Source organism: Nothobranchius furzeri, chromosome 11 (assembly GCF_043380555.1).
Source record: "Nothobranchius furzeri strain GRZ-AD chromosome 11, NfurGRZ-RIMD1, whole genome shotgun sequence".
Classification (NCBI taxonomy): domain Eukaryota; kingdom Metazoa; phylum Chordata; class Actinopteri; order Cyprinodontiformes; family Nothobranchiidae; genus Nothobranchius; species Nothobranchius furzeri.
The window spans coordinates 42,797,336-42,811,753 of NC_091751.1; the positions used below are offsets into that span (position 1 = coordinate 42,797,336).

A 14,418-nucleotide genomic window follows, 5' to 3' on the forward strand; every position below is an offset into this window, starting at 1 on the left:
CTTCCGGATCTGACGTCGACAAATTTTTAGAATCGAGCCGTCGACGTCATCGATGCGTCGCTACAGCCCTATAAACTAACTACCCCTGGATCTTCTCAAGGCGGGCAGATTAAGTATCACGCTGTGCTGATCCCCAGCGGAGTGTTCCTGAGATGTCAGCTTTCACAGACAACACTAGCCTTATAGGAGGATCCGACATCTAAAAACAAAAAACCCTACAAGGGAGCCTCATAATTAAGTCCACGTAACGAAGCGGTCATGATGAGGATGACAGAGCCCTTCTTATGGCGAATCTCCAGGTTGACTTCCTGGAACAGGAGGGTCCAACACATCAGCCGCTGGCCAGTCTAGAGGGTCGAGCCTGAAAGAAATAGGCGTCAATACATTGTTTTTTTTTTCTCAGGCTCTGAGAAATTTTTCCTGTCCATCTGAGTGAGAACTGCATGGTTGAACTTCCCAGAGAAACAGAACAGTGGAAGACCAGGTCCGGTGTCATCCTCCAGGATGAGGACAGCTCCAGCCTCTTCTTGGCTGACGTAGACTTCCAGCTGGAGAGGTAGGGAGAGATTTGGAGCAACTAGAACGGGAGCACAACCAATGAGGATTAGCAGAGACACAAAACGGTTTGACATCTCCGGGGCCTCTGATAAATGAATGCAAGGACTCAACACGGTTTTCAGAGGTTGGGCCACAACCGAGAAGGTTCCCTCGAGCAAAACGGGACGTCAGACGTAGATTTGTTTGCTGAACATCAGCCAACGATTTATGAGAAACAGACAAAACCACACGAGGACCTCTAGAGGCAAGATCAGGCATTTTTACAGCCGAATCTGGTCAGGTGACGTCATCAGCTAGCAGTGGGGACACTGAACCACCAAGGGACTTTTCTGAGTTCTTACGCTGAGCACGGGTTATGACACAAACAGGCGGTAAATCTGAGTCGGCACAGGTTTCTGGACGAGAGATGGACTCGGGAGGAGGCAAAACTAATCCACCAGCAGCGTTGTTTCCCAAAATCATGTCTACTCCCTGGATCGGTAGCTTCTCTAAAATGGCTACCTTTAGGTCACCAGTAATCAAAGGGCAGGAGAGGTGAATATAATGAACCTCCGCTGGAACAGAGCCCAAGTCAACATCCCGCAACAACACAGAAGAACCAGCTCGACTGGTTACGGAAAACGGTAGCACATTCCGTTTCATCAGGGTTTGAGCAGCTCCGGTATCTCTTAAAATCACTACATCCTGGCCAATATGGCTTCCTAACAGAGACACCACTCCAGCAGTCAAAAATGGCTTAAAACTCGAGTGAGGGGTTTCACAGTTATCTAACCTGTTTGAGACAACAGCACAAGCAGCTACGGGCTTCGGTGAAGGCGGTTTCACGCTCCTCCGGGTTTTCCGCTGGAGACTAAAACAATCCCTAATGAAATTACCTTTTTCGTGGCAATAAAAACACTCAGTAAGGTCTCTAGGGTCAGAGGAGGAGTCAGAGGATCTCCTACGTCGACCGGGGTCAGTTCTGGACTCCCAAGACCAATGAGTTAGCTTGAACTCATCTGCTAGCTGTGCAGCAGCCGAAAGAGTTGAGACCTTTTGCTCGTTTAGGTACAAAACGAGCCTCTCAAGTACATGTCTTTTAAACTCCTCCACCAGAATTAGCTCTTTGAGGTCAGCTAAGGAGTCTACCCCTGAAGCGGAACACCATTTTTCGAAGAGGACTGATTTCTCATGAGCATATTCAACATAAGTTCGGTTGGGCCGAGATTTTTCAAAACGAAAACGCTGACGATACGCCTCAGGAACGAGTTCATATGCATTTAAGACGGCGGTTTTTACACACTCATAATCAGAACTGTCCGTTAGAGACAGAGCCAAAATAACCTGAAGGGCCTTACCTGTGAGCCTGCATTGCAAAAGTAACGACCACACTTCACGAGGCCACTGGAGGGTCACCGCAATCCGCTGGAAAACAGGAAAATACCTATCCGCCCCAGTCTCCCGGAAGGGCGGAAGCAGGGCAACACACTTTGAGACGTCGAAGGCGGGCGGCAACGATGCGGTAGCCGGAGGAGACATAGTGTCTCGGGACAGTTCATGCGGCGACTGAGACAAAGGCGAAGAAGGGCCGGCAGCCGTCTGGTTCGAAGCAGCGGCAGCCTCCAGCGTCCTCATCTGTAGTGCGATTTCCCGAAGACGATCCTCAGTATCTAGTCTTTTTAGCTCCATTTCATGACGGAGGGTCCTTTCGAGAGTCCTTTCCTCCGCTTCCATCTTCAAGCGAGCCAGGCGCAGCTTCAAATCCAAAACTGAGAGCACCGAAGACTAATTATGACGAGTTTTACCAAAGAGCGAACGAGGAGAAGAGAATAGAATAAACTGTTTCCAGTCTACTCTACCCTTGGACCTTCTCCTCGACCTAGAGCAGGAAGGCAGCTTTTAACAGCTGCCAAGTGATTTCTGATTCCAAACAGCTGGGGCACCGGGAGACAGGCGAGGCAAAGGCCTATGGGACCATCTTGTGGCTGAAAAGGGGCACAGCACGTAACGAAACATCTTTGAATGAAGCCGCCTCTGTCTGAGGAGTACACACAAACACAGAGATGGCGCTGCTGAGGATTGAGCTGCCCGGCACAAGGATGCAATATCGGAGACAGTCTGCTCAATGCCCCCGTTTGAGCCACCACGGACTTCTCTCCGCATCTTTTGACCTGCCCATGTGCTCGGAGATTTTTGTCTTCCTGAGAAGTGTGTGTGAACAAAACCTACCAAGACGGGACCCGAACAGATGCCCAAATGTGAAAGCAGCATTAACATTTATGATACGGGAAAACAACTTCTGAGGAGGTTTTGATGCTGTGACCCAAACAGACAGAAAACCAGCTAGCGTTAGCCTCTTTTTGGCTAACTCTTCCATGTGAAAAAACAGCAGATTTTACTTGTAAGCTACTAAATCTACCCATCCTTTTTGTTTTTCCTTCCAGCGTCCAGAGGTCTTATGCAGACTGACGACTAACACACAATAACATTTTGGGGAATGCGTTTGCACACAAACACAAATTCCTTTGATCATCTGTATAAAGTGTTCTTTGATTTAAAAGTGATTTTTTTGTTTACAGACATAACTCACTCACTGGAGTAATAACAGCTGGGTGCTGGCAGCCTTACACACACCTCTATACCAACTTTAATCTTCACTCCACAACAAAACCTTCGCTTACACTGGTCTGATCTTGGTAAATTAACGCTAAAATGGACATCGGCCACTCCTAGCAGTTATGCACCAACGTGTTAGAAAGTGAGATTCTAACAGTAAGCTTTTCTCTATTTTCTTACTTTAAAAGGAAATCTATCTTTATTTTCAAGCTAAAGGACTTCACATCTAGGCGCTCATCTGCTTTCAACAGCGCCAGGCACTTCAGCTTTGTGCAGCTGGCAGAGTTCTTCACTGAGATCAAAGAAGCACCATGCTGCAGACATTTTCCTTCTGCCAGAAATGTATTTTACTGCACCACAGTGCAACTCGATAAAAGTAATGACGCTGAAAAGGCTTTGTCTGCAGATCAGAGCGTTAAAAAAATATACTAAAAGGGGGAAAGGGGATAATATGGATGTTACTGGATTACTGCTTTGGGTGTTGTTTGATTTTTAGGTGTTTTACTTCATTGGTCTTTCATGTTGATGTAAAAAAAATTAGTCTGAGAAAAATCCAGATCATGTTCATTTAAAAACGTTGAGAATGTGAGAATGTTGATTTTTTTTATTTTATTTTATTTATTTTTTTAGTATTGCTAAGACGGGTCTGCAAATATAAAAAATGTGACTGGTGTGCATGCCATTCATTCGAAGTTGGGAGAAACCATTTTTTAAAGTCTGCACGAGTGCAGCAGATATTTTCACATGGAGATGAACTCCCATCTCCTGCATCGTTTTATTTCTATTAGGAAACCGGATTAAAAGAGTTGCTTCTCATCTTCCACACTCGTTTGCTTCTGAGGCAACGCGTTAGTCGGTCATGCAGTCAGACCTGTGTTCTGCTTCCTGTGATGTAAATTATATGCACCTTTAGATTAGTGTCCTGTTTTTGCAGGCTTTGATTCCTCTTTGACACAGTCTCAACGCTTTGCACCGGTTGACAGCTTTAGTGAATGAGTGATCCATTAACGCCTGTGTTGTTTACATACACAGATTTCTAAGTTTGTCCTACCTGACTGTATTTTTCATTTATGTCCTCTGACAGAGCAAAGACAAGCTGTCGCCCTTCACCAAAACTCCAAAGTTGGACCGGAGTGAATTGTTGGGGAAGGAAGGGAAAGCCAAATCTTCCATGAAGCGCAAGCTTTCCTTCACTACAAGTCCGCCTCAGACTGAAGAGCGGGACTCGGACACCGGTGAGTCCTCCTGGCTCGCTGCCATGTTCTCACACTGCCTCCTGGTGGACGATGAAGGGTTGTTAGTGACCTTCAGGGTCCAGACTCAACCTGACAGATGTGTTTCTGTAATCTGTGGCAGCCTTTGGAAGGTTATTGGATACATCTCAGACAGAACGATTATTTTTTATTAAAGTAGAATAAAGGCTGAATTGGAGAAAGCAACTTCATGTTTTTTATTTACTTTATATTTTTTGCAGTTTTTGTGTTTTGCTGAACTTTGTTGTTTCGTCTGGAATGACATTTATATTAAAGTTTTATGTTGGTAATATTTCCGCTGTTTACTGGATCTTCCTGTGAAAATTAGAGCCGGATGAGTTCAGAAGTGCAGATTTCAGCCGTTTGGGACATCACCGCTGAGTGGGATGTTTTTGTTGTTGTCGCGGTAACAAGATGAGCGTTAGTCAAAATGATCTCATGTTCTGTTCTGTTTTTCCTCACATGCAGCTAAAGAACGAGATTTTTTAGCCGTTTCTTATTGAACATTGATGTCTCTGTGTGATGGGAGTCGTTCACTTTGTGTTCTTGCCGACGTTAGTAGCATGAAGCACATTTAGTACAGGAATCCTGAAAAAGTATTCTTTAAGTAGTAAAGTAATAATTTATCTTTTCCTTTATTTGTATGCATCATCAGATCAGATGTGATGAAACAAACTGAGGTGGCGCTGTGGCGCGTGCAGCCCGCCTATTCCATAATAAGGGCCTTTATTGTTCCCTCCCAACTGTTAAAAGCTCATCGGTTGCATCGTTTCTGTGTCTAATTCATCCTTTTGTTTCTGTAAACACATACTGTCTCGCTCCGAGTCTGTCCATCTGCTTTATGGTGCAGCTTACATGTTTAGTTTATTGGTTATAAAATAAAACGCACTGTTTCTTCTAATGGGTGTGTGATTGTTTTCAGTTTCCTCAAACGTTCTCCGGTACGACTGGGATAGTAGACTGAGATGCGTTTCTGACCCGCTCTCCGTGGCCACCTAATCCCACCTTCCTACTGGTGCAAGCTCCACTTTGCTCCCATCGCTCTTCTAGAAACATAAATATGTGTTTACATCAGATCTGAGAGCAAAAATAGGTTTGTGTGGTGCGATAATTATAATAAATAAGGTTGGTGTTTACAGAGAGCTGCAGGTCTGACGGGTTTCCTTCATCTCTGTAGAGCAGAGATTTTCATTGTGTGGTCCTGCTTCAGGAGTAGAAAACCTTTCATTGAATCGTAATTAGATGTGGCGAAGGTTATGGAGGTAAACTAGCTCTGAGGGCGGTTTTCCTTGCAGCAGTTGTCCCCGGTGTTTGTCCGGTCCTGCAGGAGGCGCCGACCACCTGATTGGAGCCCTTCTCCTGCCTCCTGTGTTGCTGTGACTCATAATCTGTGGCGCGGAGCGCGACTGTGCCTGTCTGTGTTTGACTACATGTGGAAGGAGGAGGGTGTGAGAGCGTGAGCGTTAATGCAGTGCTGTCCCACCCTCCCACTTCCTCCTCCTTGATCTCCCCTCCTCCCCCCACCCTCTCTGCTTTGCACTGTAGATGACTCAGACCCAGGCCAATCGAGTGAGACCTGGGGAGAGAGATTAGTGCCTCCCTGCAGGATATACGCAGGTAACCGCTGCAGCCAGAGCCGAGCCTCTGCCCCATGTCCTCATCGAGTCTCGCCGCGCTGCTACTCCGCTGTAAACACACACGCGCACACATGCACGTGTGTGTGTTTTGGCCTTGCATCTTCCCCTATCACAGCTCAGCATGTCTGTGTTTCATAACAACCAGGGGAAGGGGTTCTGTGTCTGACCGGCTTAAGAGAATGCTGTCTATTTTCTTTTTAACCTCATGCTTGTCATCTGTTTTTCTGGGTGCCCAACAGATACAAGAGGTGGAGGAAATAGTTACTGTAACAGTCTGGTTGCTGTTTAAAAAGAATGATCAATGATCTGGGCTGCTTTTAAGCTCCTTCTGGGTTGTGTTGCAGATAAAGATGGACCAGATAAGAAGAAGGTGAAGAAGGAGGCTGGGGGCAAAAAGTCTCAGGCATCAAACCTTTTGTTTGGGTATCCGCTGTCAGAGCGCAAACAGATGGCTCTTCTTATGCAGATGACGGCCAACAGTCCAGGTTTGTGAAGATTAACGTCTTCCTTTGTCATAAGAATTTAGTTACAACTTCTCAGGTGTGAAATATAATTGTGGCCAAATTCAAACTTTGTTTTGTATTTTGGTAACTTGGACCATAACCAGGTGCTTCAGCAGGGTTATTTATTCATTTTTACACACTCAACTTCTTTATCATGGATGGGATGCTGCTGCTTTTCCTGCCAGCTCTTACATGTGGACTGTTTATCCCCCATAGTGCACCAGACTGTTGTTTAGCTAAACTGGCTTTCTCTTTAAATAGGTTTAGTTTTAAAGAGACGATGTGTATTTTTTTACTATTAATATCTGGAAACATCCATCAAAATGTTGTTGAAAATGAATAGCAGTTTCGTAACATATAACCATAAAAATTGTGTCAAAAATACACGAGAGCAGGCCTAAGTCTCTAAGGGAAGCCATATTAGACACCATGTTTCCTTCTACGGGAGCCTGTGAGGACAAAACACATTTACTGACTTGTAGCAAGCGGTTACAAAACTTTTGCCATACATGAACGTTGTTGTTTTACACATTTACCTCTTCGCTTGTTACCAGTGAGGAAAGGGAGTCTGGTGTGATGTCATTTTGCTGGAGGTTGTGCTCTGAGGGATTTTTGACCCTAATGGGCATCCGTTGGTAAGGTCTTACTTGAACACAAAATTGCCGCTTGTAGGGATGGGTACCGAATTTGGTCATTTTTAAGGTACCGACCGAATTCCACAGTACCGACCGAGCACCGATTCACTTCATTTGAAACGGTGCCTCGTTTCGGTACCCATCCTTCACAACGAGAACTTGCCTAGACAGCTGCACATGCGCAAGAGCGTTAAGTCATCGGTCGCTGCGAGCGAGTTGTGAACAGAGCAGCATGGGTAGAAAGAACGAAAGCTAAAGCTTGGGTCCACTTCACTAAATGTGATGGGTAACTGGGTGATGATGAAACCAGCGACAGACAACGATCTAAGTGAGACATCCTCATCTTAATCTGCTCTGGTAGGTAAATAAAATGTTTAAGATAACGTTAGCTTGATTTGTTAGCTTCCGTTTCACTAATGGTGCGTTCGCTTTCTCCTCGGAACTCCGAAATTACGACTAGAAGAACACGAACACGCACTAAAGTTTGGCTTCACTTTACTAAATGTGACGGGTGATTGGGTGAAGATGAAACCAGTGACAACGATTTAATTGTGAGGCATCATCGTTTTAATCTGCTCCAGCAGTTAAATAAACTGTTTAAGATAACGTTAGCTTGATATGTTAGCTTCCATTGTCACCATTGTTGTCATCTAATGGTGCGTTCGCTTTCTCCGCAGAAATTCTAACTTTCCAGTAGGAAAAATCAAATGAAAAAGGACGGTAAAAGGAATGAAGATACACAGTAAATTTAGTTCACAGTAAAGATGTTTGCTTCAGTTTAATTATCAGCATCTAAAACTACAAGGACAATGTTAAAATACAAACAGTTATATGTTATTTATTGTGATATTTATCAAATATGGTTATAAATTGAAAAAAATGTATATCTAATTATAAAAGAGAATTAAAATATTAAACACTCAAAAGTATCGAAAATTGGTACCGTTAAGTACCGGTATCGATTCATAGGTACCGGGAATTAGTACCGGATCGATTCAAATGTCAAAGGTACCCATCCCTACGCCTACGTAATCACCACCCCCACCCCCGCAATCGATCTCTGATGCTGCAGTTATGACCGATAACTGATATTTACTGAATTCATATGTTTATCTCTACACTTTCAACTCCGTGTAGATCTTACCACACTGTTCCTTATCCCTATTATCACTGAAGACTTATTTATTTGACAAAGTGTTTAGTGAAACTTAAAGTTGTAGTTTATTTAATTGTAATTAATTGGCTGTTATTCATTTGTTTGGTGTATCTTAGGACTATTTTAGCTTCATAGTCAGTTTTTCTGTATTTATTCCTTCTATTGTCTTTATTTTTCTTGGTTTTAAACTAGATTTTTGTCTGTGAAGCACTTAGGTCAACTCAGCTGTTGTTAAATGTTCTCTACAGACAAACTTGACCCTGACTCTCTGTCACACGGCAACCCCTCCCCCTCCTGAAACACCCAAACAGGAACAAAATAGAAATAACATTGGTTGTTATCGGCCCAGTTTTACTTATGAAACCGATATCAGTATGTTTTAAAATGACTCATTTTTAGCTGATTATATATTTGTTATCAAGAATTTTAACAGGTGTACCTAATTAAGTGGCCAGTGGGCATAGTATTTGCTCAAATCACCAGTTTAGTCCGTTGCCTCCTGTGTCCAGACTCCACACCCAGCCACCCCTCGCAGACCACCCCTGTGCAGAAGAAGGTCCCCAGCAACGCCTCGACTCGACAGAAGGATAAAGTCAACAAGAGGAACGAGCGAGGGGAGACCCCCCTTCACATGGCAGCGATCCGAGGAGATGCCAAGCAAGTTAAGGAGCTCATTAGCCTGGGAGCTGATGTCAACGTCAAAGACTTTGCAGGTACAATCCTGCAGGAGATAATTGAGTAACAGCTTTCATCAAGACAGCATGGCTGCTAATGACATGAGCTGTGACATCTTTGTGAAGATCAGCTGGTCCACACTTTAGTAACTCCTGTGTAGATGTTGTTTCTGAGGAAAGTAAAGAAAAAGGCTGAATGAACTCTGAACGCTCTATTTCACCTGTTCTCTCCAGGTTGGACTCCTCTCCACGAAGCCTGTAATCTGGGTTACTACGACGTAGCAAAGGTTTTGATAGCAGCAGGTGCCGAGGTGAACACGCAGGGCCTGGACGATGACACGCCGCTTCATGACGCTTCCAGCAGTGGACACAAAGACGTAAGACGGGAATTAGTCCCCAGCAAATGCTCTGACAAAGAATGTGTTTGACGGTCTAAACACAGATAATAATATTAGTGTAAAATAAAGCCTGTGGTTTAGTTTTACTAGTCTAAACTTCTGTTAAACACAAAGTAAATGTAGTTTTCTAATGTTAGCCTTTAAACACGAGCTTTAATCCTCAACTTTTAAAATAAATTCACTGCATCATTTTTGTGATTATTTCTGTTATCTTGTTTGTTTGTTTTTTTTTAATCGGCAGATTGTGAAACTTCTGCTTTGCCACGGCGGTAACGCCTTCCAAGCCAACAAGCGTGGCGAACGGCCGGTGGACGTGGCGGATTCTCAGGAGCTGGAACAGCTTCTCAAGGGAGAGGTGCCACTTTCAGACCAAGATGAGAGCTCTTCAGGTGGGTAGGAGTCACTGCAGGATTCACCTGTCACTCTCTCAGAAAATAAATACGAGCCATTATTTTAAAATCACTCAACATAAAAGCAACAAACCTTAAAGCTGTCGTCATAATCCCCGTGGTGTGTGTGACCATTTAATGGTTTTATTAATGTGCAAACGTCCCTCCTCTGTAAACATTTATTAATAATCTATGAAAACTTCTGAGTTAAAAATTATTTTATTTTCCCACAGATTCCGAAGACCCCCCATCTGTAAATCCATCCAGTGTCGACGACAACACGGAGGACACAGATACTGAAAAAGACTCTGATGGCAAAGCAGCCACAAAGTCCTCGTCATCCGTACACAGTCTGGACGAGTACGAGTTTAAGGACGAGGAAGAGGAGCAGGATCTGAGTAAAGCCCTGAATGACAGACACATCCCCAGGAGGGAGCTACGGCAGCGGGAAAAGGAGGACAAAGACACAAATCATATGACGGGGAAGCAAAACAAGGGCGACTCTTCCTTAAAGTCCAAAAAGCAGAAAGCGTCTTATCACCACTGCAGTTCGGACACGTCCAGCGATGAAATGGAGAGCGTGTCGGAGAAAAGGAACTCGCCCACCTGCTCGCAGAACTCTGAGAACCACAAGCCTGAAATGAGGTCAAAGAAGGATGGAGCTGAGCAAAAGGGCAAGGTGAAGAGGAAGAGCAAAATACAGAACAAGAACAAGGAGAACCAGGAGGACGGGAAAGAGAACAGTAAGACTTTAGTTCTCACTCTCGCTGCCGTGTCAGAAAACGCTGAAATAGGTCGAGAGGAGGACTCCTTTAAGATGTCCTTCAGTCCAAAAGACGACTCATCTGTGCACCTTTTTCACTTGTCGTCCATCAAAGCTCCCAAACTGAACCACAGCTTGTCGGATAAACAGTGTCCGCTCAAACAGGAAAATACCAAGATCTCCATCAGCGACACCTCATGCCCGGTGGACAAGTACAACCACTACTCAGATGCTGATTACAGCATGGAAAGCTCCAGCACCAAGGGCTTTAAGCACAGAGAGAAGAGCAAACATCAGCAGAAAGACTCCGGTGTGGACGGAGACGACGGACGTTCAAGTCCGTACAAAGAGGGCAGCATAGGGAACAGCTTAGACAGCAGCGAGGGTGCCTTACGGAAGACCGATTTAGACGGAAAAGTAGTGAAGAAGCATAAACTTAAACACAAGGAGAAAGATAAACACAGGAGGGAGTATGAGGCAGAGCGGAGCCGGCACAGGCAAAAGGAGGCCAGGAAAGATGGCCACAGGAATTTGGAGTTCGACAGAGAGTTCTGGAAAGAAAATTTTTTCAAAAGTGATGAGGCAGATGAACCTCTGGGAGTGAAAAGAGAAGGTGAAGAGGTCAGCCTGCTTCAGAAGGCAGCGGATTCCTCTCCTGTCAAAGATGAGAGGAACTCAAAGGAGAAGCACTCCGGCAGCAAGGAAAAGAGGCAGAGAGAGGAGCGAGAAAAAGAAAAGGGCATGAAAAAAGAGCGAAAGGAGGTCGTCGGTAAAGAAGAGAAGGTAAAGGATTCAAAGCTGAATGAGCGTGACGAAAAGGTGGACTGTCACTGCTCGGGGCGTATTCCAGAGGAATCACTGCAGAACAGCAGCGTGAAAGAGGAGACGGAGGAGAAACCTGTGAGCGGGATCTCAGCTGATCAGGAACAGCTGGAGGCCTCAGACAAAAGCTCACGTGACAAGTTTGACAAGAGGCTCCCAGGAAAAGAAAAGGATTCTGATAAAATGGAGAAAAGACATCTCGACAAGGAAAAAAAGATTAAACTGGAACACTCCGACAAAGCCGAACCACAGAATTCAGCGGACCGTTGGAAGGAAAAAGAGAGAACAGCTGCTTCTTCCCTTTCACCCGGAGATAAAAGCTACAGAGAGAATGAAAAGCTCAAATCTTTATCTGCCACAAAAAAGCACGAAGACGGCAGGAAAAATAAAGATAAGTTTGACAAACGGTCTGAAAGGGAGCGGGAATACGGCGTTGGAGATTACAAAGACAGAGATCGTCCAACCGCTGATAGGAAAGGGAAACCTCTGGAGAAGTCTGCGGATCACAGCAAGACTGATCGCTTAAAAGAAAAGGACTGTGACAGGAAAAAGAGAGATAAGATAAAAGACGGAAGTCTTTCTTCAAGCTCCAATCTGAAATTACTGCTAGAAGATAAGAAGAGCCATCTGTCTGAGAGCAGTAAGGTCTTATCTCTGAAGTCCAAGGAGGAGGCTGTGAGGACGCCTGAGAAGGACCGACGAGACAGGGACAGAGACCCCGACAGACACAAGGATAAAGACCGGCATAAAGATCGCTCCCAACAGGTCAAAATCAGTAAAGCCAAGCCCATTGAGGGCGACCCGGACCGGACCAAATCTAAAGCCCCCGCAGCTCCACGAGACTCTAAACCCAAAGAGAAACGACTCGTGAACGATGACCTGATGCAGACCAGCTTTGAGCGAATGCTCAGCATGAAAGACCAAGAGATTGAGCTGTGGCATCGGAAGCATTTGGAGAAGATTAAACAGAAAGAACGGGAAAGACTCAAACAGAGGCCACTGGCAGATCCAGGGAAGTCCAAACCTAAAGACAGAACCAAACCAGAACCGTGTCTGAGTAAAGAGCTGGCGCGCTCAAAGAGTTCTGAAGCTTCAGACGTCCACAGCAGAGATAAATCCCTGAAAGACAGCACTGGCTCCAGAACGGTGTCTCTGGACGGGAGGAGTCTGCCTGCCATCGGCGCAAAGGTCATGTCAGCTGTGGAAAACTGTCTGAGCAGGTCGCCTCGCCCCGAGAGCGAGCGCGGGGGCCTCATGTCCAGGTCCGTGTCTCTGGTCTCCGTGGCCATTTCTGAGGATTCCTGCCCGGCCTCGACATTAACGCCCAGAAACACTGAATACGATTTGGACGTGAACCTGGAGGCTTCAGATTCCCAGCAAGCTTTTCTCCAGTCTTCCCTCGTCATCCAAGCTGCCAGGTCACCATCTGCCCACGAAAAGGACTCGAACAGTCTTCCAGATGTTCTCCAAAATAACCGAATGCCGCTGTCGGTCAAACACGAATCTCCGTACCTCAGGGCCATCCTGGACGAGGACGCCAACTCATCAGCTGAAGGTGCTGAACATCCGTCCAGGTCCTGCCTGTTTTCAGTCACAGAAGAGGCACCGAGAATGAAGGAGACCTCAGAACCTGAGCAGAGCCCCGGTAGTCCACCAGCTTCTGATTCAGTCTCGGATTCAGTCACAGAGAGAGAGAAAACCACATCTGGATGCCTAAACACTCAGCTGTTAATCAGAGATCTTCCAGTTAAACACGTGAAAGGTCCAGAGGGTGGTGCCGCTCAGATCGGGTCAGTGGAGCAGAACTTTCCCGTCTCCGAGCCAGCTGCTGTGAAAGACGTCCCATGTTTGATGGACATCTCGCAGGAAGAAGATCACAAAGAGTGGGATCAACCTGTCATGTCCACAGCTTCTCCAGCCGCTGAACCCGTCCAGCAGAGAGAACCACCATCAGATCCCAGTACAGAGAACCAGCAGCAGACCCAGTCAGAAACCCAGTCAGAGAACCTACCGGGTTATGACTGTGGGGAGAAACCTGTGGAGAACCCTGACAGTCCGGAACAAGAAAACATCGAGGCAAGTTCAGAAAACGTAAGAGCAGAATGGGCGGCAAGTCCAGTTCCGTCAACCAGTTTGCAGATTCCCATCTCTTCTGCAGAGGTGTCCTCACCGGGTCCACACCAAGAGTCCAAAGCTTCTCAAGAGGACACGATGGTGAATAATCCAGACGATAAGAAATCTTGGCCTTCCAGTGACGACACTAGCTCCCATCCCGACACCCACATGGAGGACAACATGTCCTCTGAGAGTCCTGAACATCCATCCGAGGAGACGGCCGATGTCCCGCAGCTCTCGGAGAACAGAATGGAGATGTCTTCCCTCGAAGGCAGCCTGAGCACAGAAGGTCCGTCTGAATCTCTAGCCGAGGTCCATCCTGAGCCGATGGAGGTCACTCCCTCTGAGGAGCAACTGGAATCATCGATTGCTCCAGATGAGCTGAGTCAAAGCAGTGTCCAGCCAGCAGCTCAGACGGACAGCAGCAGCACCTCGGGGAGCTCCTCTCCACAATCCGGAGACCGGGAGTCTGATTCCTCGGGGGTGCAGCTCAAGATTTGCTCCTCAAACGAGGAGTTGGACATCCATGTGCCGCATCCGCGCAAGAGAAAGATGCCCAAGCTGTCGGGGTCTCAGCTGTGCTCCACCTCCCAGCAGGAGAAGGAGAAGTGCCAGCAGTCCCTGGCTGCCATCGTGGACTCTGTGAAGCTGGAGGAGATCGAGCCGTACCAGACGGAGAGAGCCAACCCATACTACGAGTTCCTGCACATACGGAAGAAGATCGAGGAGAAGCGCAAAGTGTTGTGCAACGTCACGCCCCAACCACCACAGTATTATGACGAATACGTGACCTTTAACGGATCCTACCTCCTAGACGGGAATCCACTCAGCAAACTCTGCATCCCAACTGTGAGTCGCTTCTGTCCAGTTTCTAGAATCCACCAAGTCTAGTTTCTCATCTTTTTTGATGGAAACGCAAC

General features: G+C 46.2%; 1 protein-coding gene across 3 annotated transcripts in view; it reads left to right on the plus strand.

The window, feature by feature from the left end:
• The window catches only part of ankrd12 (ankyrin repeat domain 12), a 59,175-nt gene that overhangs the window by 43,562 nt on the left and 1,195 nt on the right, over positions 1-14,418 (plus strand). The window contains exons 1-8 of one of the 3 annotated variants that reach the window (XM_015956229.3): positions 423-556; positions 4,238-4,388; positions 5,952-6,023; positions 6,388-6,528; positions 8,847-9,050; positions 9,246-9,388; positions 9,651-9,798; positions 10,032-14,347. In XM_015956229.3, coding sequence (XP_015811715.1) covers positions 4,325-4,388; positions 5,952-6,023; positions 6,388-6,528; positions 8,847-9,050; positions 9,246-9,388; positions 9,651-9,798; positions 10,032-14,347 — 5,088 coding nt within the window. In that variant the 5' untranslated portion in view covers positions 423-556; positions 4,238-4,324. Of the gene's footprint in view, positions 1-422; positions 557-4,237; positions 4,389-5,951; positions 6,024-6,387; positions 6,529-8,846; positions 9,051-9,245; positions 9,389-9,650; positions 9,799-10,031; positions 14,348-14,418 lie in introns of those variants that run through there. The other 2 variants (XM_015956227.3, XM_015956228.3) reach the window with 2 other exon arrangements.